Source organism: Pteronotus mesoamericanus, unplaced genomic scaffold (assembly GCF_021234165.1).
Source record: "Pteronotus mesoamericanus isolate MK-2021 breed Mesoamerican mustached bat unplaced genomic scaffold, CSHL_Meso_final scaffold_165, whole genome shotgun sequence".
In the NCBI taxonomy this organism is placed as follows: Eukaryota; Metazoa; Chordata; class Mammalia; order Chiroptera; family Mormoopidae; genus Pteronotus; species Pteronotus mesoamericanus.
In genome coordinates, this window is record NW_026555307.1 from 4,124,450 (window position 1) to 4,151,838 (window position 27,389).

At 45.7% G+C, this 27,389-nt stretch overlaps 2 protein-coding genes and 1 non-coding gene across 3 annotated transcripts in view; all 3 read left to right on the forward strand.

Moving 5' to 3' along the window:
- SPG7 (SPG7 matrix AAA peptidase subunit, paraplegin) overlaps positions 1-15,988 on the forward strand; it is a 40,774-nt gene extending 24,786 nt beyond the window's left edge. Inside the window, exons 10-17 of the mRNA XM_054588970.1 lie at positions 3,253-3,377; positions 4,287-4,389; positions 5,351-5,461; positions 7,256-7,371; positions 10,489-10,645; positions 11,448-11,614; positions 12,289-12,366; positions 14,011-15,988. Coding sequence (XP_054444945.1) covers positions 3,253-3,377; positions 4,287-4,389; positions 5,351-5,461; positions 7,256-7,371; positions 10,489-10,645; positions 11,448-11,614; positions 12,289-12,366; positions 14,011-14,211 — 1,058 coding nt within the window. The 3' untranslated portion in view covers positions 14,212-15,988. The remainder of the gene's footprint in view (positions 1-3,252; positions 3,378-4,286; positions 4,390-5,350; positions 5,462-7,255; positions 7,372-10,488; positions 10,646-11,447; positions 11,615-12,288; positions 12,367-14,010) is intronic.
- A 2,527-nt stretch (positions 15,989-18,515) lies between these two features.
- RPL13 (ribosomal protein L13) overlaps positions 18,516-27,389 on the forward strand; it is a 241,807-nt gene continuing 232,933 nt past the window's right edge. The window contains exons 1-6 of the mRNA XM_054588978.1: positions 18,516-18,580; positions 18,742-18,862; positions 19,159-19,300; positions 19,507-19,680; positions 20,362-20,418; positions 20,912-21,088. Coding sequence (XP_054444953.1) covers positions 18,759-18,862; positions 19,159-19,300; positions 19,507-19,680; positions 20,362-20,418; positions 20,912-21,070 — 636 coding nt within the window. The 5' untranslated portion in view covers positions 18,516-18,580; positions 18,742-18,758 and the 3' untranslated portion in view covers positions 21,071-21,088. The remainder of the gene's footprint in view (positions 18,581-18,741; positions 18,863-19,158; positions 19,301-19,506; positions 19,681-20,361; positions 20,419-20,911; positions 21,089-27,389) is intronic.
- On the forward strand, positions 19,366-19,449 carry LOC129083246 (small nucleolar RNA MBII-202). Its single transcript, XR_008530473.1, has one exon. It is a non-coding gene; the product is annotated as a small nucleolar RNA MBII-202 (small nucleolar RNA).

Here is a 27,389-nt window from a genome sequence, read left to right on the forward strand (position 1 = left end):
CCTGTCTGAGAAACAGTCTGGCAGTTTCTGAAGAAATTAAATATACACTTACCATATGACATGCTCTTGGGTGCTTATCCTAGAGAAATGTTTACACAAAACACCTGTGCAGCAATTTTCATTTATATGTAATAGGTGAAAACTAGAAACAATTCACATGCCCTTCAGTGGGTGCATAGTTAAAACTATGGTACGTCCTCATCCTTGTTTCCTTGCAGCAATAAAAAGAAACTAACTGTCCTTATACAAAACTGCTGGGATAGATCTCAAGAGAATTATGCTGAATGAAAAAAGCCAACCTCTAAAAGCTACATATTAATATGATTCAGTTTATATGAGACTTTAAAAATGACAAAATTTTAGTGCTGGAGAACAAATTAAGGGTTAGAACGGTGCGGGGAGAGGGGAGTTAGACTGTAAAGAAGGGTGTTCATGGTGGTGGAATCTGCCTGGATCACAGTGGGGGTTACAGGAATCTCATGATAAAATGACAGAGAACGAGGTGCACACAGAGAAACAAGTGCATGTAAGACTGTTGATGTCAAACAGTGCTTGTGGATTATGCTGTGTGGATTTTTTGGTTTTGACATTGTGCTGTAGTTACTTAATGTGCCACCTGGGAAACTCTACTCTTTTTGCACCTTGCTGTACACCTACAACTTTATCAAAATATAATTTCTTTTTAAAAAAATGATGTTAGAGAAGAAGAGACAGACAGATAGGCATCGATTTGTTGTTGTTTATACAGTCATTGGTTGATTCTTTTACATGTCCTGACTGGGGATCGAACTCACAACCTTGGTGTATTGGGATGACCCTCACTTGGTTAACTGAGACCTGGCCGGGGCTGTCAAAATATAAAATTTCAAAAACTAAATTCTAGGAGGTCTGCACCTTGTGGTCCATATGACCAGGCCCGGGAGTGAGGGGTCTATTATGCGGGGAGATCAAGGTGACTTGTGATAGCAGAACTTTGAGTGTCACTACTCCCCCTTCTGCTTGGAGCTCACTGACATGTCATCTACCCTTGCCTTCCTGCTGTGTCTTCCACGCCCACTGTCCCTACCATATTTCAACATTTTTTCACTGCATGGGTAACTTCAGATTTCTGTTATTTATAACCTTGACCTATGGAAGGAAGGAATTTCAGAAATGTGAGTGGTGAGCCCTGGCGGGTCTTCCCAACCAGGACTCAGGGATGAGTGGTATAGGGTCCTCCTGGCACCAAGGAGGCTCCCGGGGAGTGAGGCTGCATCTGGCCAGGGCGCCTCCCTCCAGCTGCCTCTCGTTCCCCATGTCAGTGTTTCGCTTTTCCTAAAACAGGAGTGTGAGCAAATGGAGCAGAGAGGCTGACATGTCACATGTGTGGGTGATGCTCTTGTTTCTGAATTTGTTTCAAAAGAGTGATTTTAAGACACCATGTTTGCATCAGCAAAATGGATACTTTTCTGCACTCTCCACTCCTGGCGCGTGAACAGGACTGGACTCATTGCGGCACCCTGGCTTATCCCATTCCGGAGTGCGGACTCAGATGAGACGGGGGCCCCATCTCCGTGAGGCATTTCTTTGAAGGTGTGAAGTGATTTTCTTGGAAATGACACGTAGTGTGGGCTGTCCTGGTGGCTGCTTTTCAGTGGCATGGGTGGCAGCCCCTCGGTTAGGTGGGTGCTCCCCCTGTCCTGTTGTGCTCGGTGGGGACCCTCGCCATTGTCATGGGGTCCTGGAGTGGAGTGAATGACAGTCTGCCGTGAGGTGTCAGTGCCTGACATGCCCTCAGGGTTTAATTCTGTAATGTTTCTTCTACATTTCACTTTTATTAAAAGACTTTATAGGTGATTTAAAATTTTATTTGTCAATGTCAATTTATTAGGGAATTTTTTAAGTTAGGAAAAGACAGGTCATGGCATCTTTATTTTTTAAACTATGTATTGTGGAACTTTTCAAACATCCACACAAGCAGAAGTATGCGGTGAGCCCGTGTCCCGGGTAAGCTTCAGCCTTGTGGGTACTTGTCCAGCCCTAGATCCTGTGCACCTCCCTCTCTGTTCCTTCTCCCCAGTGGCTTATTTTAAAGCCAACTCAAAGTTCTGAATCTTACATACTCTGAATGTATTTCTCCACATTCAGAGAAGTATCATATAACTTAAGTTAAAAATAAGTTCTTCAGTCCTGACTGATGTGACTCAGTCAGTCTGCAAGGTGAAATGTTGCCTGTTTGATTCCTGGTTAGGACACATGCCTGGTTTGTGAGTTCAGTCCCCAGCCAGGGCATGTGCAAGAGGCAGCTGATTGATGTTTCTGTCTCGCATTGATGTTTTTCTCCCTCTCTTTCTCCCTCCCTCCCTCTCTGTGTAAAAATAAGCAAATAAAATCTTAAAATAAAAAATAATAAGTTCTTCAGCTCTGGCCAGATGGTTCAGTTGGAACATCATCCCATATACCAAAAGGTTGCTGGTTAGATTCCTGGTCAGGGCACATACCTAGGTTTTAGGTTCAGTCCTCAGTCGGGGAGTGTATGGGAGGCAACAGATTGATGTTCCTCTCACATTGATGTTTCTGGCTCTTTCTAAAAATAGTAAGTTCTTCTGAGCAATCTAACTAATATCCAGTGAGGCTCAAAGTCCCCAGTTGCTTCATAAATGTGTTTTTGCAGTTGCAGATCTGGGCCATTTATTGGGATAGTTTGTGGACACGATTTAAATTCTCGAGTGAGAAACTTGCAATAGAGAGCCTAGGCCTCAGACCAGGTGTTAGAGGGAGGTAAAAGATCCCAGATGTCCCCGTAGTGGTCACTTTGGCCCAGGGAAATGCAATGATGAAGTATGAGAGGAGGGCTCTTGCTCCCAGGGTCTGCCCTATTAGCAGTTCCCTCCAGGGGAGCCTCCGGGGGAAGTAAAACTGGTGAGTTCTTGCTCCTGCGTGATCTTGTAGAAAGCTCTCACGGGCCTCTGGCTGGGCAGCTCAGTTGGTTAGAGCTTTGTCTTGATACACCAACATTTCAGGCTCAATCCCTGGTTAGGGCACATAAAAGAATCAACCGATGAATTGGAACAAATCAATTCTCTCCCCACCCCCGCCCCCCTTTCTCTCCCTTCCTCTCAAATCTCAGAGAAGGATCAATCCTAGGTCAATGCTTATAATCCTTTCTTGTGGCCCCTAGGAGGAAATCTCTCCTGTCCTTTGTCTTGAACCTCATGGGGAAGGCCACAATGTTGGGGACTCCCACCATAAAGGCCACTGTCTATCCTTCAGGAATGGGCACCACCGACCATGTCATTGTCCTGGCATCCACCAACCGAGCTGACATTTTGGACAATGCTCTGCTGAGGCCAGGCCGACTGGACCGACACGTCTTCATCGACCTCCCCACACTGCAGGTCAGTGTGCCCTGAGGCTGCCCTCCTTGGTCCAGATGCAGCTTCTCATTCCCTGTGGTGCTTGTCTGTCCAGTCCTCCTTTAGCTCGCTGCCCTTCTTGTGGTTTTGCAGCTTACTTTTTGTTTACCTATGTTATTTTGCTTTTATCCTTAAGCGTCTGGGGTTGAGTGGACTGGTCCCAGTTGAGTTTTGTAGCATATTCTTTGGAGAGCCTCAGAATTCTCATGTTGTCCAGCTCAAGGCCTTGGTGCCTGGTTGTGGAGCATGAGCTGTGGGGATGCCCCGAAAGCAGGCGGAAGGGGGATGGAAGCCCTGGTGACCTTTCAGCCGCACCAGCTTCCTCCCTCTCAGGTTGGATGCTCACCTCTGGGTGGCCAGGCCTTTGTGGCCCCTGAGGGAGCAGAGACCCAGCTTGCAGTGATATGGATTACGTGTGTGGTAGGAACCTGCATGGATAGGAACAGGGCTTGGAGGGTGACCTAATGGTTGGTTAGCTGGTTACTGTTCCTGGAGGTACACACATAGGGGTGCAGGGCTGTGGCTTCTGGCACACCCGGTGCTCATTCTGGGTTCTCCTCTCAGACTGCGGCTCCAAGAGGTGGTCCGAGGCTGCCCTCTGACACTGCCTGTGGAGGAGAGAGGCCGTCCATCTTCCTGACTGTGTAGGAAATGTTTACATCAGGATGTGCATGAATCAAAGGTTCCACCAAATAGCCTTGATATTTTGATGCACTTTATTATCTGTTGTTTCCTTCTGTTTCTTTTCACTTTGCAATGCTACTTGCAGCTCTAAATTGGTTTCACAAACTACAGTTGTGACTGACAATGAAGAAACTCCAGAGAATGGCTCCTGTCTGCGTGGTGGGCATGCTGGCCCACACTTGTGTCCTCCTCCCCTGTCTTTGGTAGGAAAGGCGGGAGATTTTCGAGCAGCACCTGAAGAGCCTGAAGCTGACCCAGGCTAGCAGCTTTTACTCCCAGCGTCTGGCAGAACTCACGCCGGGATTCAGCGGTACGGGGGCTGATTCTTATTGGTCCTGTGAGTGGAAGGAAAGTGGTTTTTACTTCATGCATGAGTGCAGGCCTCCCCCAGATGCCCTCCATCCCCTCCTCTCTGGGCAGCACAGCCTGGCTGGGAGTGAGGTGGTGCAGGCAGAGCCAGCAGGAGGTAGAAGAACTGCACAACACTTTACTTTTCCTCCCCAAGTGATGGAAAACCCAACTGTGGTCCTGTCGCCTGCATTCAGACTGCCTCATGTGTGTGTCCTCACTATGGGCAGACTTAGTTCTGCCTTTAGGGCCCCGCACACAGGCTCTTCAGTTCCTGTCCACCTCAGATGGCGAGATTCCGCTGCTCCCCCCAGGGCCTGCCATGGCCAGGTCTTGTCACTGCCTGGTGTACTGCTGCCCTCCCTCACGGTCTCAGTTTTAATTCATTGACACAGATATCAGAAATCAAGGTATTTTGGGAGCATTTTCTCAATCTGTTGAGATTTTGCCTCCTAACAATTGTCATTTTGGCCCAAACTCACAAAATTTCAACAGAAAAGAGAAGGATTTTTTTTCTGTATGGTTCTAATTTTAAAGGGTAATGTACTTTTTTCTTTTGAGTTTTTTCATGTCCTTAACTAGAATCTTTTGAATACTAGACAACCTTTAATTTCTCATTCATTGGTGCACATATGAATTATTAGGGGGAATAAAACAGCTGGTACATGGAAGTGTGCTGATTAAGTTGTATAGCAATGCAGTGGAGACGGCAGACAGACTGAAAGAGGTTGGAGTGAATGTGAAGAGATGGCTCTTTGGATTGGATAGAGCCTGAGCCCTGCCACCTGGCCTTCACCATGCCTCCCCCTGCACCCTCCCCCTAACCCCTCTTCATTTGTTTGGGTGCCCCTCCTTCCCTTCCCTCCTCTCGATCCTTGAGGGAGCAGAGCCAACACCCTTGCCCTCCCTTGTTGTGCTGACAGGTGCTGACATCGCCAACATCTGTAATGAGGCTGCTCTGCACGCTGCACGGGAAGGGCACACATCTGTCCACACATTTAACTTTGAGTACGCCGTGGAACGCGTCATTGCAGGTATGAGGCATGAATCCCAAAAGTGAAGTTGCAGGTGGGGTGGAGGGAGCCGGTCAGGCTTAAATATCACATGGTCAACCTTATCTGCAAAGAATAGAAATACGTAAAGTATTTCTATTTTTTATAAGTGAGGACTTTACAAGATGACTTACTTTTGCACAGTTTAAAATACTGCAAATTTGCTTAAGAGCAGATTTTCAAATAGGAATATAAAAGGCTCTTGCAAACCCAAATGTGAGTGGCACTAAGCCCATTAGCCATCATGTGATGCCTGAGAGCCAACTATAAAGGGACAGGCCAGTGTGCATGTCGTCAGGGGTCTACACTGCTACTGCCCAAGGACGAGGCGGGTGCCTGCTGAGGGGTGTGCTCTCCTGGTCAGCTCTGTCTCTGCTGAAACCCCTGTGCTCTGCTCAGACAGGAATGGGAGAGGTGTTTGGGTAGCAGAGGGGTGGGGTGCTGCTGGCAGTACTTAACCGCTGCTGCTCAAAGTGGCGTGCATGGACTTCTATGAGAGCAGGACTAAAGCTAAGAGAAAACATCTAGAACTTTCATAACTCCATGTGGCAACATCCAGACATGAGCAGTGTATCTTGTCTTTGAACAGGGTTCAGAACAAAAGTGTTAGCCAAGACACTGAAAATTTGTTTAAAGATGGAAACTGGTCCTTCCTACGGGTGTTTGAGAAGCATGTACCCTGTGTGTAGGTAGTGAGCCCTCTGTCTGAAGCTGTCCCCACAAGAAGCACATTCCCATTACCCTCAGTTTGAGTTGAAAGCTAGAATAAATATCACCAGATTCCCAGCCTACAGCTTAGGAAAGAAGCAAACTTACATAGATAGAAGGAACTAAAGTTGCTGTTCCTTACTATAAATTTTGGTTTTGTATAAGCCATTCATTTTTACATGGAAATTGATAGTTTATAGTAATATCATAGCAGGAAAGACCAAAGAGAATACTAATAGAATACTGACCCTGCCCCCAGGCCCCTTCCAGTGTATGCAGTGCTTAGAAAAAGACAAGCTCTCTTATCCTTACTTTGGAGTGGTCTGCCTGAGCTGGAACACATTTGTGTTCAGGTAAAGCCCATCTTGTGAGGCTGTGATCTCATGTTTAGAGGCTTGTATAGTAAGCTCTGGTTGAAATGATTCATCTGCCACAACCAGTACATCTTAGAAAGAATTTATAACCTTATGGTAAATATGGTAGATGATCCTAGTAGCATGATATAGTAAATACCCTAAACGTAGAGCTTATTCAGGTTGTGTAAAATGGAAACTTGAGAATGTTTGGCAAATTTGGGACAGTGGATGAATGAAAACCTCAGCAGTAATTTGAACAGGGGAAATGTACGGTAAAGTCACCAAGGCAAGAGGTAGTCAACTTCTAAGGGTGAAAGAACAGTAGAGTCACAAGGATTGCAGTTACCCTTCTAGTTCTGGGAGAAAAGCCAACAAGAAACCTAGAGCTTGGAGTGGAGCCTGTACTAATCCTGTCAGCCCTACAGCCCCGCCCACAAACCCTGCAAGAGCTTTTTTGTATTCTACCATTTATGGAACTGGGAACAAACATGGCCCCCTCCAGCACCTCTCCTACCTAATGAGTTTTCCTTCAAATTGGAGTAATAGTAAGGAATAGTTGTGGGTGGGGTCAGCCCCAGGATGTGAATGTACTGTGAAGATCTCACTTTAACAACACAGTAAAAAACTTGCATGGTCAAGCAAGGAAGGTTCTTGCATGCTTACACAGGGTTATTGGTGGGGCAGAACTACTGAGTCCTGGGTATTCTTCCAGGGACAGCCAAAAGGAGTAAGATCCTCTCAAAGGAAGAGCAGAAGGTGGTTGCATTTCATGAGTCAGGCCATGCTTTGGTTGGCTGGCTGCTGGAGCACACTGAGGCTGTGATGAAGGTAGGGTGTTGGAGGTGAGAGCTGGAGGGGTCTGGGGTCTTGGAGAATGAGCCTAACTGGGCTCTTGAACAAAGCTGACTTTGAGAACGCCATGTGTTTTTGCCTGGTGAAGAGAAAGCACAGCCTGAGGTAGACCTGGGAGCCGGTGGAAGGTGATTACAGGAGCCCTGACCTTGGAAGCATAGGGCAGGATGAGGTCTTACATCTAAACCAGTGGGGTCAAGTTCTGGGCATGACCATTGGAAAGCTGCATGACCATCTTGTGCCTTGCTCCCTGTCTCCAGTCAGTCTTGGAATTAAGAACTAGCAAATTTACTCTCAGCTCTAAAATGTATTGATCTAATGATTCCTAATCTTAAAAAGAACTGAGTTGAGTACACTTTTATTATTTTTATTTTTTTAGAGGGGAAAGGAGGGAGAAAAAGGGAGAGAAGACATCAATGTATGTTTGCCTCTCATGTGCCCCCCACTGGGGGCCTGGCCCACAACCCAGGCATGTGCCCTGACTGGGAATTGAACCTGTGACCTTTTGGTTCATGAAGGCCAGCACTCAGTCCACTGAGCCACACCAGCCAGTTTTACACTTTTTAAAAAACACTATTCTTGTAGATGTTTGTGAGTTTGATGAAAATTTATTTGTATCAAATGGTAGTATCATAGTTCCCCGCAAAATGCTTATGACTGTGAAATCCTTGAATGAGCATTAAGAAAAATGTAAATGTTTGGCATGTGGATGTCCAGTTATAAAAGGAAGGGAGTGGATTATAATCCTCCACCAGAGCATCTGGAGTCACTGGCAAGTACAGGTGGTTTGGTTCCTCCAGTGGGGAGGAGCTGCGCTGCAGTACCCTAAGACCCAAACATGGGAACAATGTAGCAGTTGCCAGCCAGGTATGTTAGTGATTAATGTCTGACAATCAGTGATAGTCTGGTTCTGTTAGATGATGTCCTGCTGATCAGACCAGTTCCTTTTATGTGCTCATCAGAGGGCTGAGTCTGTAGTGTTTCCTGAGAGAGATAAGTGGATGCAGCAGTTATTGAGGTAGGTGATTGGGGCTGGGCCCAGGATAAGGCAGGTGGGACCATTATCTAGGGTGTGATATTTATGAGACACTAAAAAAATTCGGTAATCAAGATAACTATTTTAATGCAGCATCTCAAAAAATTAATGAAGAAATATCCACAATGAAATAAATAACACAGTTTTAAATTTCCTTCTCTCATAATGTTTGCTTCATTTGATGGCTGAAAGTCAGTCATAAACTAGTCATAATGTAACTGAGCACAGGTCCACTTCCCTGTCACAATGAAAGCCAAAGTCGTGAGACAGGTGCTGATGAGGACAGTGGTTTATTCAAGTGCTGATCACCTGAGGAGATAGAGGACTCGTATCCCAAAGCCCGTTTTAACATCTCAGGCCAGGCCGAGGTTTCCATTAGGAGGGAGAGGAAAGCAGAACAGAGAGATTAAGGGTAGGGGATGGGAAAAGTCTCTAAGTGCAGACCAGCACAGTCCACCCCGATAAGGCACATGATGGTCTGGAGTGCATCATCCTGGTTTAGTCATCCTGACTCCACGACTGAAAGTCAGCAAATTTCCTGGAGCTGGGATGACTAAAAATTGTCCAAGTCTGTATCTTTTGAAGTGAGTTCTTAGGACTGTTATAAAAACATGCTGTTTATCTATCTATAAGCTACATATTAGTAAGAATCGGCACTTACAGAAGCAATGTCAAAAGAATTGTGGGGTAGGTTACAATTCCCCACTGTTACAATAATGAGAAAACCTCCTTCCTGAGGTCCTGAGGCTCCAGGCTCATACTTTACTTGGGAAAGATGAAGTACCCATTGCTGTTTGGTTGTTATTTACAGCCTTTTCAGTTGTAATTTACTTTAGTGTTGGATTTAAGTTCCCCCTTCCAATTCTCAGGGCACTGTGAGGTGGTCCTCCTGCTGCCATAACCCTCAGAAATGGCACCTGCAGCCCAAGTCTCTCCATGTTGCTCAGGAGCATGCCCTGTCCTAATGAAGCTGTACATATGCCTGAGTTGAGCTGTGTGATGAGGCTAAGGCGAGGATAGTTTCCATATTCCCCATATAACCTCATGGTGAGGGGCATGATGGGGGGAGGGTCCTTGGTGGGCTGATCCTTGCACCTCTTTGTTGGTTTACCTAAGAGCTCCTGTCTTTGTTGTTCTTTACTTCATATATACCTAGTGATGTGCAAGCTTACCCACTGTGTGTGAGCTGCTCTCTTTAATGAGAGGACCTTCTTGTTATAAAAATGGGCATAATATAAATGTGCTTACTGGCTTTGAAACCCTCTGATTAAAGATCTTTTTTTTTTTTTAAATTCTCACCCAAGAATATTCTTTCATTGCTTTTAGAGAGAGGAAGAGAGAGAACCATCAATGCAAGAGAGAAGCATCAATCACTTGCCTCCCATATGTGCCCACACTGGGGATCTTACATGCCTGGATCAGGGATCAAACCTGCAACCTAGGTATTTGCTCCGACTGGGAATCAAACCTACAACCTGTCACTTACGAGATGATGCACCAACAAACTGAGCTATACCTGATTAAAGATCCTGTATTGTCCCACCTTCATCTCTAAACCCCACATCCTACCCTGGCCAGTGTGGTTTGGTTGGGCATCATCCTGCAAAGTGAAAGGTTGGTTGTCTAGTTCCTGGTTAGAGCACATCCCTGGATTGTGAGTTTGGTCCCCAGTTGGGACAAGTGCAAGAGGCAACCTATTGATGTTTCTCTCTCACATTGACGTTTCTCTCTGTCTCTTTCTCCCTTCCTTTCCCTCTCTCTAGGATCAATAAAAGAAAAAAAAAAAAAAAGCCCTGTCTGGTGTGGCTCAGTAGATTGAGTGTCGGCCTGCAAACCAAAGTGTTGCTGGTTCAATTCCCAGCCTAGGGCACATGCCTGGGTTGTGGGTCAGGTCCCCAGTAAGAGGCATGCAAGAGGCAACCACACATTGATATTTCTCTCCCTCTCTTCTCCCTGCCTTCCCCTTTCTAAAAATAAATAAAATTTTAAAGGAAAAATAAAAAAATTAATAAACCCCACATCCTGCCTGCTAACTCGGACCATTTGACATTCTGCAGGTCTCCATCGCACCTCGGACAAATGCTGCACTGGGCTTTGCTCAGATTCTCCCAAGAGACCAGTACCTCTTCACCAAGGAGCAGCTGTTTGAGCGGATGTGCATGGCCCTGGGTGGCCGTGTATCAGAGACCATCTCTTTCAACAAGGTCACTTCTGGTGAGGAACTGGCCCTGGAGGGTCTGGATTTCTCACAGTGCTTCCACATCCATTATCCCTCTGCATGCGGAGTGGGAGGGAGTAAATCTGATGGAAGGATCTGAACAGTAGGATGCAAATATACTTTGAATTTCATTGTGTTTTTCAAAAGATAAGCTATGGTCAAAGGAGATTTGAAATTAAGCAAGATTTGTTAAATAGTTGTTACAAAAACATTTATATACATGTATTGTAGACTATACATGCGTTTAATTGGTTAATTATTGGTAATTCAAGCAACTTCACTCTTCTCAACCTGCTATTTCGCTGTGATGTCCAGAGAGCAGATGAAAGATGTTCCCTGCCTGATCCCTGACATTGGGGCTCAGTGTTGACAGGTGTGACTTGGACTAGAGAACTAACTGCAGGTGAAATGAATGCAAATATGCACCCTGAGTAGTTTATTTTTATTAAAATTTTTTATTTATTGATTTTAGAGGAATATCGATTTTTATTGATCTACTTATTTATGCATTCACTGGTTGATTCTTGTATGTGCTTGACCAGGGATCAAACCTGCAACCTTGGCATATCTGGATGACACTGACCAACTGAGCTACCTGGCCAGGGCCAGAGTCATTTTTTAAACAAAAAATTTTTTAAAGTTTTGAGACTCTCTCTTTTAAGGAACAGTAAGAGGACACAGTTGTCCTCTGCGGACTCTGTGTCTGCTGTCAGGCCCAGGTGTGTGCCAGCAGGTTCCCCAGGGTGCCTTGACTCTGCACCCCCAGCAAAGAAACCTTTTCTTGACCCCATGCTCCAGGGGCGCAGGACGACCTGAGGAAGGTCACTCGTATTGCCTATTCCATGGTGAAGCAGTTTGGAATGGCACCAAGCATTGGACCCATCTCGTTCCCTGAGGCTCAGGAGGGCCTGTTGGGCATTGGACGGCGCCCCTTCAGCCAGGGCCTCCAGGAAATGATGGATCATGTGAGTGCACCTTGTGTGGGACTCTGTTCCATCTCACCCCACAGTGGTGGTAGGGGGCAAATCTTTATTTAGAGGGAGCCTCCCACTGTGCTTAGCCTTGTCCATGTGCCACCACAATTGTGGTTGTTCCTGTTGGCTTCTGTCGCTCTGACCTGCTGAGTGTGCATTCTTGGTTGAGGACTTGTGTGTCTCCTGATGAAACTGTAGATGATGGGACACTGGGAAGAGTATCAAATAAATGCATCAAAATACAGAGCCAGTGCCAGTGATCCCTGTGGCCAGCAGGAACATGCTGGATTGTCCACAGGAGACTGGACCAGGACAGTGTTCGGCCCTTCCTGGGGGCAGCTCTGCTTGACCTGGTGCACGAGCATGTGAGGCAGCTGTGGGCATAGAGGACCGGCACAGGGTCTCTGGCCTCCAAGAGCTGGTGGGGCATCTGTGGGTGCAAATGGCTGTTGGTCAGCAGGCATCCTGAACTAGGGCATTCCCAGGGCGTGGGGTAGGGGTGGGAAACTATTGGCAGCTGAGCTCTCCTGGTCACTGTGAGAGACAAAAGGCTGTGTTTCTGAACCTGCCTTTTTTTGGTATAATGTGGTGTCAGAACCAGCCTGTGGACAGTGCTGTGAATAGTGGTCATCTGTGTTCATTACACACCTCTCCTTCATTCGCAGGAAGCACAACTGCTGGTAGCTAAGGCCTACAGGCACACTGAGAAGGTGCTGCAGGACAATCTGGACAAGCTGCAGATGGTGAGTCTTGGTGCCTTCTGACCTCCAGTGTCCTGCCGGTCTCTCCAAAAGTTGTGTGTGGGGGTGCTGACCATCACTGCGCTGTGCTCGCACAGCTGTTCCCTCTTTCATGGACTAGTTCAGGTGAACACAGAACTTTAGGAAACACCACAGCCAATGTGTGTTCACCCAGCTCAACTGAAATCTAACATTTTCCGTGTTTTTAGTATTTTACTCTGAACATGTCAATTCCTTTAAAGTAGGCAGAAGAATGTAACAAACCCTCATGTGTCCATTACTCAGCATCAGCAACTACTAATGTCTGATCAGTTCTGTTTAATCTTTTTCTAACTTAAACTTTCCTGAAAAATTTTAAATAAATTTTAAAGTTTAAAGTAGTTGTCAACTTACAGGAAAATTGCAAATATAGTAGAGAGTTCCCCTACACCTCATACCCAGTTTTCTCTAATTAACAGCTTCCATTAATATGTTGCATTTTTCACAACATAGTGAACTATTATTATTAACTAGATTTCCTTAGCTTTTCCTTAATGTCTTTTTCCTACCTGCTGCCGTGCTTACATTTAGTCGTCATGCTTCCTTACGATCCTCTTGGCTGAGTCAATTCTTCACATTTCTGTGGTTGATGGCCTGCCATGGTAGTGTTAGGAGGAGGGGTCTGCTGTTCTCACAATAAGACCAGGTTTTGGTTTGGGGTCACCTCTTGACTCCAGAGGTGAAGTTACTGTGTCCCTAGTTCAGGTGGGCAATCTTCAGTGGATGGACTTTAGTTTCATTACTGTGAGGCTCTGCCAGCTCGGGAGTTGTGCATGTTGGGTCCTCCAAGTGTTGCCACAGACCAGCAGCACTAGCCTCTCTGGAGCTGTGAGCAGGGTAGAATGTCAGGCGTACCTGACCCGCCAAGCCATAAACTACTGTGAACAAGGTCTGCGGTGTCACCGGTGTGCATTGTCGCTGCCACTGGGCAGGACTCGGGCTCCCTGTGGTGGGCCGAGGATGTCCTGCCTTGGTTTGCAATGTGATCGACTTACACCATCAGTGGGGTGCAGTGCTTAGCAATATGTTAGAGCAGCCACACAGAGGAAGTGGTCACCCCAGTTTGGGGGTGACAGAAATCAATCTGAGTGGCTGTGGCCACATTCCTTGTAGTAGGGACTGAGCAGCAGGATTCTCACTGGGTTCATTCATGTTTTCCACCACATCTAGAGAGGCAGAGGCCCCCTTCCCAAACTGTGAGGTTCCCTCAGCTCACACCTCAGTGCCAGCATTCTTCTCCCCAAGTTCCATTGATGATATTCTGCATTTTAGCCTCCTCCTCCCATACAGACATACACACCTTGTTTGGTAAAGGAAATTGAAGTTGCTCAAAATAAGCAGAGATTTGGAAGGGAAGCAGAAAATTAATGAAGCTGCAGCTGGGGAATCATCTCCAAGGTTGAAACAGGGAGTGATTCTTTGCTTAGGCTGCCCGTGCTCGCTGCTTCCCTGGGAAAGTGGCCTGTCTGGGGGCATCCTGCCCACAGAACCCCTTCCTGGGAGGCTGAGTGCTCTGCTTCCCCCTCCTTCTCAGTGCTCCGCTCTCAAAAGGCTCTTGTCTGTGTCCTTGTCCTCCGGGGTTCACACACTGTCCTTTGTTCCTCCTAGCTGGCGAATGCCCTGCTGGAAAAGGAAGTGATAAACTATGAGGACATCGAGGCCCTCATTGGCCCACCTCCTCATGGGCCCAAGAAGATGATCGCCCCTCTGAGATGGAGTGACGCTGAGAGGGAGAAGCAAGATGCTGGAGAGGAGGAGGTACCTCAGCATCCCCCACTCCGAGGCGAGGAGCCATCTTGGCCCAAATAGCTGGACCCAAGAAGTGAACTCTGCTTAGCTGTCCCTCAAGTTCCTTTTCACCTGAGACTTGGACCTCCTCATAGCCCTCACTGGGCCCTGCTGAAGGACTTCTGGGATCTATTGGTTTCTCTGCCTGTGATCAGTAAAGACTTTGCAGAGAACGATTTAGTCTTGCTTTTGTAGATCGTTTTTCCCCTTGCGGAGGGTTGTCAGTACTTGTTGCAAGTATGCATGGAGGAGTTCCCAGGTTTATGACACTATTGTTTTGTGGGTGTTGGGTGGATTTAGGGTCAGCCCAGCAGTCAGGCTCATGCCAGAGCTTGTGCAGGGGCTCTTCCCAGCTCCTGTGACTTTGTCAGTTTGTTAACGGGATCCTCTTTGAAAGCATATTCAGAGCCAATGTCCTTGTCCTCAGTCCTCACTGGGGTCACAGAATAGGAGACAGGCTCTAGAGGATAAAACACCGCCACCTACTGCCAGGTGGATGGATGCATGCAAGAACCCCTCCTCACTGGTCCGGTGGCACCATGTTGGGGATACCTGAGGACTGCTGATACTTCACAGTGGAGAATCCATCTATGTACCACGTGGCCAGCTCTAACCCAGAGGGGCTGTTGCGTTTGTCCTGGATCACAGGATTGTGTGTTTGCGGGTTATAATTTCAGCAATTAAGGAGCCCCTTTTGTAGGAATCTGGGATAAAGGGCCCAGGATACCCTTGTAAGACAGGCAAGTGCACTCAGCTCCCATCTCCCTGGGTGCATGCAACATGCACTCAGGTGTTCCTACCTGCTGCTCTCATCACTTCTGCCTTCCCTGTGTAGTGGCATTTGAAACCGTGGGTTATGGGTACTTCCTGACAAAATGGTTGTTCTATTCCTGCTCCCATACTCAGTTCCAAGGAAATGCCTGCTGAGCTGTAGGTGAGCAGATGCAAGTATGGTTACATACCTGAGGGTGGGCAGCTCTGAGAAAGCATGGCCTTTTGAGGACACTTCTGCCTTTGCCTCAGTTCCTCAAATTCATTTCCAAAGATCTGCAGTGAGGAGGATTCTTGCTGGTGTCTTTGCCTGAATGGCGGTATCCTTTGCAGCCTTTTATGGTAGACATGGCCAAGCTCATCCCTTCTATTTTATCCATTAAAATGGCCCATGTCTGTTCATCCTTTGGAAAATCACTTGCTGAGCATCAGAAGATGCTTATCCAGGAATAGAATGCAAATACATGAAAGGACTACCTTGCTATTGTAGGGGAAGGTGTATCTGGCTTCCCAGCACTTGCTGGTGAGTGGGTTTAGGGCTTCTCAGCCAGTGTGGGGGTTGCTTTGTGCTCTGATAGTAGTTTGCCAACTTTGGTCAAATTTTGTCACCTCCCTGTCATGGAACACATAGCATTTGGGAACAGTGCTAGGAATTACACCTCCTCCATCTCATGCGTAGATGATGCTTACACATCCTTTAAAGTGGATTTTAGGGATGAAGATGCTTCAGCAACAGCACATGATCCCTGGAGCAGCCAGATCAAACCAGGCAACCAGTGTGTTTGATGCTGGGACCAAAACCCTGACCCTCTGCCGTCCACCCAGCAGAGCCAGTACATCAGGACCTGATTACAGCTTCTGGAACTGTCTTTGTCTAAGTTAGGCATGTGAAATGTCATTGAGATAAACACATGTTCCTTAAGTAAACATGTATATTTAACATAATCAGAGAGAGCCTCAGAAGATCATTAAATAAGAAAAAAATTAACTTGTTCTTAAGTCAATACAAATTGTTCTTCAATTTGATCCATACAAATAAATGTGATTTTTTTGTTTTGCTTTTTATTTTTTTATTGAGGTATAATTGGCATACATTTTGTTACAGGTGTACAATGTAACAGTTTGATATTTGTATATTGCAAAGTGATAGGCACAGTGTATAGTTAACATCAGGTATCACACATGAATCTTCTTGTGATGTTAACTTTTAAGATTGACTCTCTTAGACACTTTCAAACAAAACATTTTTAATAATGTACTTCCAGCTGTCTTTCACTGGTGTGTTTCTCATATTACAGGAACCTTTGAGTTAGCCTCTGATTTATGTTTAGGCCATGGTTTTGGAAAGTTTATAGACTGGATGGTGATGAGTTCTGTGATGAAACAGTATATTATCCTGTTCTTGTTATTAGACTATTGCTTTGCCTAATGTAATCATCAGCCCAAACTGATGTGACAAAATTAACATGTTAAGTTTTGCAAAGAGCTATAGGGACATGACGTGTCCCCCCCGCAAAAAAAAAATTATCAAGTCACTTTTCTGTTATACTAATTTTAAAAATCAAGACTGTGTCTGAACAGGTTCCAGAAGCTATTATGGTTGACTGTCTTAGATTTCTTTGAGGCTGACCCTTAAAGCACCAGATGGAGACAGCCAGTCAGGTGCATATGTGCAGTGAGAAGGCACTGCCATGAGTAGTTGGGATTCAGTCTTGGAAGGAAATTCCGGGGGTACAGAGTATACTCCCACACCTCCAAGGGCACATCCAGGAATCTTTGGCTCCCTTAATGAAGTACTGCACCCAGGAGCATTAGATAGCAATTTCAGACCTAAACCTGGGACAAAAGCCCTTGAGGCATGGCTGTGGAGTTTTTGTGCCAAGGGATGGGCTGTCCCTATAGCTAAAGATTTTTAAAAACCCTTAAGCCAACCAAGACTTTGTATAGAAGGACTCCTGCATGACAGTTCCTAATAGTTCACTTGTTTAACCTTTCACAACAGGAAAGCTGAGCATGTTTTCAGCCAAATTTTCCTATCAAAACTTTTTTGGGCTCGCTATTTTGCATAGTTTTCAAAGGAGGTAAGTATGGAGTATGCAAGCATGAAAAATTGGATTCCATGTCTGGCTTGGTTATGTGCAGAAGAGTAAGGTCCTCAAATGATAACTTCACCTTATTATACCACTAAATATATCCTGAATAGTGTTTCCGATTTCAGACCTCTAACCCCCATCCGATGACCTGGGACAACTTCTTAACTATGAGCAGCTGGAGCGCAGGTGGAGGTGAATGGCTCTGTCCAGGAAGAGAAACTGGGAACGGGGACAGGAATATCTGATTAGAAAGCAAGGTATCTTAGTCCATAGTGAGGTCACTAAAAGGGGTCTGAGAAGTTGTAAGAAAAGTAGGACTGCTATTGCCCTTGTTTCATAATTGAACATGTCTACTAAGTGGCAGAGTCAGGCTTTGAACTTCTCAGGCCCAGTGCATCTGTCTGAAAAGACTGTGTGCCTCGTGTTACACATGTTCTGTCTCCCTGGTGTTTTCTAACACCCAAAGATGTCCCAGTAGGGAAGAAACCTTTTATCAGGAACCTGTTTACTCAGTGCAGGGCACAGGTCTCCAAATTTCTCATTTCGTGTCATGAAATATTTTTTTATACCTTTTCTCCCTTCTCTGAAAAGATTTTATTTCTTTTTAGAAAAGGGAGAGAGAAAGGAAGAGAACCTGGTATGTTGCTTCTGTCATACCCAACCCAGGCCCGTGCCCTGACCAGGAATCCAGGCGGCTTTTTGTTTTGCAGGATGATGCCAAACCTACTGAGCCTGGCCAGTCAGGGCTGTGTCTTGAAATTCTTAAATGTTAAGTTTTGCTAGGAGGAAGTTTGGTGATTGGGGTGAGGGTGGAAGAGAACGAGGCTTACTGGGATATAAAGGCTAACTGATAGCAGTACGGTGTTACAGAGTTCCCAGGCTTGTCCTGGAGAACAGGAGACGCGAAGGGCACAGATTACAGATGTATGTCTGGCTACCTAATGTTTTTTATGATCTCTGTGAAGGAGGCAGTATACACAGTGGTGCCAATGTGACATCTGCAGTCGGCCACGTGGATTCTTAGTGCCACCACTTACTTTGGGCTGCTCTACCTCAGAGAAGTTACTCGACCCCTCCCCCAAAAGGCAGTTGTACGGTTCCAAGCGAAGTACTGGCTGGCCAGCTTACAACAGCTGCTCAGAGTTAGGTTTGCCTAAAGAATGAAGCACAGATGTACCAAACGGATGAGAGTGACCAAAGACTGGGACGCAGAGGGCGAGGCTTTAGGTGGTGGGAAACGTACCGAGTCCTATAACTTGTGTAAGCTGGAGAAGCCAGACCCTGCCAGGAGCTCGCTGAACGTACCCGACCCGGCTCTCCCCAAGCCTCTGCAGGCCTGGGTTACGTTCCCTGTCTTTCTGCCAGCCGCAAGGGCGCCGGGGAGTGCGCTTTCGTCATTTCCGTGGTTCCCGGCTCTGATTGGCTAGAATGCCCCAGCGCTTCTGATTGGCCGGGCCCACTGCCATCCCGGGGTGCTTTGCGACGCCGCTTTCTTTCCGGTGGCAGTTCTCCTGCGGGGAAGTCGGGTATGTCTTATCCCGGTTCTGGTGGAGGCCATCGGGTGCCATCGGGCTCCATCCTCCGCCATCGGCGTAAGGCCACGCTACAGACGGTGCCGGGCCGTGGCCAGGCACTGTGGGCACGCCGTCCGGCTGGGGTTCGGGCCCTGACTTGCTTTCCTCCCTAGGCCCGTAGGCAGCAGCCATGGCGCCCAGCCGAAATGGCATGATTCTAAAGCCCCACTTCCACAAGGACTGGCAGCGGCGCGTTGCCACATGGTTTAACCAGCCGGCGCGGAAGATCCGCAGGTGAGGGGGCGTGTGGAGCACACGGCGAGATAACTAGTGTCCGGAATCCGTACGCTATGTTTGAACCCTTTAACCATGTGATAACCGTGAGGCCCCTGTAGTTCCACGTTAGAGCCGACGTTGTAATGGTATGGTTGGGGGCCAGCGGGTGGCGACTTTCGGCTTGGGGTCGCAGGCTGGCAGTGGTGTCTGTGCTCTCCGCGTCCTCGCTGTGGTACAGGGTAGTAGAGGGCACGCCGGAATGGGGAGCTCGGCCTTGGGGTGCGGTAACCGCCTCCTGGCTTCTGTCTGCTTAGGCGCAAGGCCCGGCAAGCCAAAGCGCGCCGCATTGCCCCGCGCCCTGCGTCCGGACCCATCCGGCCCATAGTGAGATGCCCCACGGTGAGGTACCACACCAAAGTGCGAGCTGGCAGGGGCTTCAGCTTGGAGGAGTTAAAGGTGAGTATCCGCAAAACCTCATTGTCAGAGACGCATATGTTTTGTCTCTTGGGCGCGCAGTCAAATGATGACATTCTCCGGAATCGCTGTACTGCCTTGATGAAAGTACACTTGAACCCTTTTCCATCTGACGACTGAGCCCTTTCATTTAGGGTACGGAGATTAGAGGCTTCTTGGGATTTCATTGTGTCTGTCTCCACCGGCAGGCGGCTGGCATCCACAAAAAGGTGGCCCGGACCATTGGGATCTCGGTAGATCCGAGGAGGCGGAACAAGTCCACCGAGTCCCTGCAGGCCAACGTGCAGCGGCTGAAGGAATACCGCTCCAAGCTCATCCTCTTCCCCAGGAAGCCCTCGGCCCCCAAGAAGGGAGACAGCTCTGTGAGTGGTGTGCTGCGGGCTCGAGGTGGGCGGGAAGGGATATGGAGGTCTCAGGCTGCCAGCCGGCAGGGTGCGGACACTTGGTCCAGCTGTAAGTGACGTCTGTCCTCGGCTCCAGCTAGAGTGAAAAGGGGAACATTTGTCTGTAGCCATTTTATCCCCCAAAACTTGGCCCTCACGTCTGGGTAGCAGAGAATCCTTAATGAGAAGAGCTTAAGAATTCCCAAAGTAATTCGTTAGAATTGCCAAGGTTCACTTTTGTGCTCCTAAACACCATGTGTTGAGGTTTTGTGCTAATGGGGAAAGTTTTCTGACTTGGAGGCAGCTTTTTTACATTGGAAGTGTTTTGCTCTCTCAAATGCTTTATGTACAACACAAGTGTTGGCCAGTAAAACTTTTTAGGGCAGAGTTGACAGTGTTCATCCATATGGGCTTCCTGGCACTTGTGTTGGGGGTGTGGCTTTATTCCCCAGTTGACATGTTCTGTCTGCATTTCTGGTTCAGACATAGGGGCTTTTTGCATGTGTGTGAGCTAGATAGAACAGAAATTCTGTGACACGCCGTTACGGGGCACTTGGTGATCCAGTGAGAGGTGTGGGGCTGGCTTAGAGGACTATAAGCTTGGAGCCCTTAAAGAACTGAGCTGAGCTCACTTGACTCTCCTTTCTCATTAATAAACAGGAAAAGGACCTCAAATTGGCCACCCAGCTGACAGGACCTGTCATGCCCATACGGAATGTAAGTGGAGGTGTTCGGATGATGCCCAAGTGAATGTTTCCTGGGGTGGGGATTGGCTTGAGGGAGGGCCTTGTCTTCCCTTTTGAGGAAGCTTTGGGGACCCACACTTTTCATCCTCCCTCTATTGGGTGGTTTTTCCCTTTTTGCTGTTTGGAAAGCTCAGGGCATCAAGTGACTGGGCTCTTGAGGTCCTTCTGGGGGAGAGGGGGTGGGCCAAAGCCTTCCTTTGTTCAGATCCTGCCTTGTATCTGTCCAAGCACAGCACGCCACCCATCTTTCATGTCTAAGGAGGCTGCTTCTGCCTCTGCTCTGAGTTTGGGTCTGTTTCTATTTAAATCCAGAGGATATTTCTTCTTTGGCAGCCTCTGTGTAGCCTTTCAGCAATACTTGAATCTGCCCCTAAAGCCTCTCCAGATTCTGCTGGCATTTGGGCTCTGGGGCTTGTCACAGGCCTCACTGCGATCGAGGGTTTGACCCCCTGTGCTCCTTCCAGGTCTACAAGAAGGAGAAAGCCAGGGTCATCACAGAGGAAGAGAAGAACTTCAAGGCCTTTGCCAGTCTTCGCATGGCCCGTGCCAATGCTCGGCTCTTTGGCATCCGGGCAAAAAGAGCCAAGGAAGCTGCAGAACAGGATGTCGAAAAGAAAAAATAAAGTGCTGTTGGCAGTTTATGATAAATCTAGTCTCCATGTGACATCTGTCTATATAGAAAGTGGGAGCGGGGCTTGTTTTTTTCCGAGGAGATCCTGTGGGCTGGGCAGGGGGTAAGGATGTTCTTGCAAAACATCCCAGAGACTAGATTTCATTCTACTTTCTGTATTTTAGGACTACTGCTTGATCAGTTGGTTGAATAATAGTTTTCTGTGGCAAGATTACAAATCCTAATTTTTAAATGGAATTGCCTTTTTAAAAAAAAACCAGATTAGCTCCTGGTTATTTTAGCACCTAAGCCTTTTTTTGATCCACACCCAGATTCTTCCTGGGCTTGTCTGCAGTTTTACTGTACCAAGTAGCAGCAGCCGATTTACAGGGCTTGAATGTTCTGGTGAAGCAAGTCATCGGGCTGTCTCTTCAAGCGATTGCTTAGCCAGGAAAATGCAGTCAGGCTATAACACTGCCCAGCCCAGAGGGAGGCTGGAGCCTAGCCAAGTGGTCCCCTTGTGGGCAAGCACTGCTTTACCTGTGTACTTGATGGCAGCGTGGTGCCCAAGTTTCTTTGAAACCAGAGTCTGGTTTAAAAGTGAGATACTCCACTGTCCCTGGTCACAGCAGGGTCTACTGTGAGAACCCTAGAGAACTGTGCTTAACATGTTTTTTTGCCTGGATCTTCAGGTGCAGGTCTGTAAGTCACAGCTGACGTTCATTCCCATGAGAGCTACGGGATAATTTGGGGGACTGTTAAACTGTTAACATCTAAAATTAACAGTTTATAAGGTGCCTATTTCTATGGAAAGTCTTACATAAAAGTCAGCTGAGGTGGAGGTGTGGCAGTTCAGGCATAAGCAGTGCTCATGACAATCCATCTGTGACAGGGATGGTCTGTACTATTTGTTGTCCTTGGGGGCCTGGTGAGGAGTTAGAATTACTAACTTACCAGTGGATCTGCCCTTCTGCCAGAGCCCTGGCTGTGGTTTTCACAGGTTGGAAGCACAGGGGACCCCACTGCACAGGCACTGAGTTCTACCTTGGCGGCTGAGGGGAAGAAACAACCCCTTAGACGTGGCTTCCACCTTCGGTCATCTGTGCACGCCTGTTCACCTTCCAGTGTTGTGCCACCAGCTAGACCCCTCCAGAATATAGGGTCTTCAAGCTTAATGAGTGCAGTGCCAGAGAACAAATAAATGTGCTCAGGAAAGGACTTGGGTGTGGAACCGTTACACGGCCCACTGCCTATATTTGCGTGTAATCTGGCCCATGCCCAGTCCTGGTGGCAGCATTAACAGCATCATGCTGAATAAGCTGCTTCTCTTGGACCCTTTTCCTCCCTTTCCACTCCATTCCGTAAGCAGGATGGGCCCTTCCCACCAGCAGGCAAGCTGGATGTGCCACCTGATGGAGCCAGGCAGGAAGTGGGTCTAATCATGCGTTCAGAGGAGCTTTGAAAGATGCTAGGGCCCCAGCTTGATCTCCCAAGACTGCCTGATCCACTACAAACCTGATGGCTGAAGGGCTACTATCCCCTACAGTCTTGGAATGCTCTTGGTGGTGGCTTCATAGATTTTTACGTCAACCAGGACTGGCCCAGTTTCCTTTAGGTGAGCCTGATACAGGAAGTCATGTGGATTGGGCAGCTCTGCTCCTGTCCCGCTAGGAGGGAGTGAAGGCAGAGTTGGAGCCCTGAAGGGTGGGTGGTGCTGACCAGTCTGTCCCCAAATTCATGCTGGGTCCCTAACATGAAACCTGTGGGTTGTGACCAAGACCTTGCAGCTGGGGAACAACAAACTCCTGGTTCCTGCAAGGGGGCAGGGTCCATTCCCAGTGCTGCCTGTGTGTGACAGCACTGCCAAGATGGGGCCCTTTGTCCACCAGGCATCCCCCAGCTCCTGGGGGAGCAGGATTCTCCCCTGAGCAAGGGCAGAAATGTGAAGAGGAGGAGAGACCAATCCTGATTCGATGGTACCTAGTGGAAGGCAGAGGCCCTCTGCAGGTCCTGAGGGAGCCACAAGAACCCAAATGACCTCAGTTCTCACCCTGAGGAACTGAATCCTGCCACCAACCAGGACCTCCAATGTGATGGCTTCTGAGCAGAGATCCCAGCGTGCTGTGCCAGGAGCCTGCCTGCTGTTTTAGCCGCTCCATTTGTCGTAATGTTCCATAGGAAACTAACCCAAGTACAAATACTGATTCCTTATCCCTTTCTACAGCTGGGCAGTATTCCATCAGTAGGTGTGCGCTCTTCATCTAGTCACCTCCTCTAGGCACACTTGGCTGGGGTCCAACGCATATCAAAAGGGTCATACGCCACAAATGAGTGAGATTTATTTCTGGAATACAAGGAAATTTCAACACATGAAAATTAATCAATACATCATAGTAAGAGAACGAAGGGGAAAGAACCACATCATCATCTCAATTGATGGAGAAAAGCATTTGAAAAAATTCAACACTTTTTCATGATAAAAACACTCAACAAACTAGGAATAGAAGTAACTGCCTCCAAATAACAAAGTCCGACATATGAAAAACCGACAGCTAAAATCTTACTCAACAGTGAAAGACTGAAAACTTTCCTCTAAAATTAGAAACAAAGTGCCCTTGCTGGTGTGGCTCAGTAGATATCAACCAATGCTTCTCTCTCTCTTTCTCCTGTTGGTTCCCTCTTTCTAAAAATAAATAAATATATCTTAAATAAATAAAGTTAAGAACAAAGTAAGAATGCTTACTTTCACCTTATCTATTCACCATAATACTGGAAGTTAGCCAGAGGCAGTATGCAAGAAATAAAGGGAATCCAGATTTGAAAGGAAGAAGTAAAATTATCTCTGTTTGCAAACAACTTTATCTTATAATGTAGAAAAGCCTAAAGATTCCAATAAGAAAAAGAACTAATAAATATATTCAGCAAAGATGCAAGATACAAAATTGACATGCACAAATCAGTTTTATTTCTTTTCATTTTTTTTATTTTCAGACAGAGGGGAAGGGAGGAAGAGAGGAAGAGAAACATCAATGTGTGGTGGCCTCTCACATGCCCCTTATTGGGGACCCGGCCCTCAACCCAGACATGTACCCTGACTGGGAATCTAACCAGCAACCCTTTGGTTGGCAGGCCAGTGTTCAATCCACACCAGCCAGGGTGAGTTTTATTTCTGTACATTAACAATGAACAATCGAAAAAGGAAATTAAGAAAACAATTCCATTTGCATTAGCCTATAAAAGAAAAAATAAATAGAAATAAGCTAAACGAAGGAGCCAAAGACTTGTATACCAGGAACTTCAAAATATCACTGAAAGAATTAAGGCACAAATTAATGGAGAGATATCCTGTATTTGCGGATGGAAAGACCTAATATTGTTAAGATGACAATATTACCCGAAGCAACCTACAAATTCAATGTAATCTCTATCAAAATCCCAATGATGATTTTTGAAGAAGTAGAAAAATTTATTTTAAAATTCATATGGAGACCCTCGCAAGGTAACTCAGTTAGAGCATCACCCTGATATACCAAGGTTGCCTGGTAAGGGCACATAAAACGATCAACCAATGAATGCACAAATACATGGAACAACAAATCAATGTTTCTCTTGAAAAAAATCAATAAAAAATTTTTTTTAATGAAATTCATATGGAATCTCAAGGGACCCTGAATAGCCAAAACGATCTTGAAAAAGAACAAAGTTGAAAGTCTCACATTTCATGATTTCAAAATTTACAACAAAGCTACATACAATATTCAACATAGTATATCATACTGGCATAAAGACAGACATATAGAACAATGGAATATGGAGAGCACAGAAGTAGAATTTCACATATATGGTTAAAATAATTTTTGACAAGGGTGCGAAGACCATTCAATGGGGGAAAGGACAGTCTTTTCAACAAATAATGCTGGGAAAACTGGGTATCCACATGCAAAAATAAAAAACAAAAACCATTCGACCCTTACCTTACACCATATACAAAAAAACAACAACAACCTCATAAAAAGATTAAAGACCTAAATATAAGAGCTAAAACTGGAGAACTTCTAGAAGGAAATATAGGGAAAAAGCTTTATGACACTGGATTGGGCTATGATTTCTTGGCTATGACACCAAAAGCACAGGCCACAAAAGAAAAATAGGTAAGTTTGTTTTTATCAAAATTAAAGACTTCTGAGTGTCAAAGACACTATCAACAAAATTAAAAGGCAATCCATCAAATGGGACAAAATATTAAAAATTTCATATTTTTATTGATTTGAGAGAGAGACACACACACAAAATCATCGATTTATTATTCCACTTATTTATTCCTTGGTTGCTTCTTTGTGTGTGTACTTTTATTTTTATTTTTATTATATTCTTTTAAAATTTCACTTTTATGAGTCTTTTTTTAAAAAAGATTTTATTTATCTATTTTAAGAGAGGAAGAGAGGGATAAAGAGGGAAAGAAACATCAATGTGTGGCTGCCTCTTGTGCCCCTCACTGGGGACCTGGCCCACAACCCAGGCATGTGCCCTGACTGGGAATCTAATCGGCGACGCTTCACTTTGTAGTCCAGTCCTCAATCCACTGAGCCACACCAGCCAGGGCTACTTTTTCTTTTTTAATCCTCACCTGAGGATATGTTTATTGATTTTAGAGAGAGAGGAAGAGAGAGAGAGGTATGTTGATGTGTGAGAGAGACATCAGTAGGTCGTCTCCTTTAGAAGACCCAACCAGGAAATTGAACTCAGATTGAATTTGCAACCCAGGAACGGTGAACACACAACACAGTATATAGATGATGTAGAGCTATATATCTGAAATTTATATAATTATATTAACCAATGTCACCCTAAGAATTCAATAAAAATTGTTTTAATAAATTGTCTCTACTTGATGGCATAAGAAACAGGTATAACTATATTACTTAAAGATATAACAATAACCAACTTCAGAACTAAAAAATAGTAACATGTATTTTTGGAAACTAAGAAGGAAGGGAAACAGAGGTCTTGGAAATGTGTTAACTCTTTATCCATCTTAGGAGGTCATTTATAGAATATCTAAACTATACAAATTAAGAAATAACAGCCCTGACCGGGTAGCTCAGTTGGTTAGGGCATTGCCCTTATACACCAAGGTTGCAGGTTTGATCCCTGGTCAGGCACACACAGGAATCAGTCAATGAATGCATACATAAGTAGAACAACAAATTGATTTTTTTTTCTCTCTTCCTCTCCCTCTCTAACAAAAAAAAATCAACATAGGTATATTATTTAAATATATAGCCTCTTAACTCATTTCCTGATCCTGTCTTTGCCTTCTTCCCTACTCTCATACTTTACAGTCTCAGAAAATGACAATGAAAATATAAGAGGTAGAACTACAGATAAAAGCAGAAAGCAATCAATTCTGAAAGAACACTGATCAATTTGAGTTATTTGGGTAGAAAAAAAAACAACAACAGTGAAATGTTAAACTGTCTGGGAAGTATAATCAGGAAAAACAAGGAGCCTGGAGCAGTGTGGCTCAGTTGGTTGGGTGTCGTCCTGTGAAATGAAAGGTCGCTGGTTTGTTCCCAGTCCTGGCACGTGCCCGAGTTGCAGGTTCAGTCCAGGTCAGGGAGCATGTGAGAGGCAGCTGATCAATACTTCTCTCTCACATTGATGTTTTCCTCCCTCCCTTCCCCTCTCTCTAAAAATAAATAAATAAAATTTTTAAAAAAGAAAAAAAACAACAACAAGGAAACAATAACCCAGATAAATCAAGTCAACAATCAAACCAGCAATCCCTAAAAAAAGGTTCTAACCACACATACAGGTGTGATGGTGAAACATTTCTAAAATGTGAGACCCTGATGGAAATGAATGATTCTCTAGAAATTAAACCTATCTTGAGAAGAAACAAGAAAACCTGAACAGGCTGATGACCCTAGAAGAAATTTAAAAGCTGTCAGAAGAATATATTTAAAGAGAGGCCCAATCCAGATGATTTTATGGAGAGTCCTTTCATTTCTGCCTTTAAACTTTATGTATTTGTGTGACTAAATTTTATGTATTTCTGTAACTATTCAATGAAATTTATGTATTTGTGTGATTATTTAAAATTTATCATAGTTTTGTGATATATTTTTTTAAACCTTTAAATGTTTGATCTACTTGGAGTGTGTTCTAATTTAAAGAATGACATGAAAATACCTGTTTGCTGATTCTGTTTTCACATGATTCTGGTTTCCTCACTTCCTTGTGAGTGTCACTAAGGCACCAGCCCTGGTACAGCTACATCCTTCTGACCTAAGGCTGACATTTATCAGTGGAAATCATGTGAGCCATCCCAT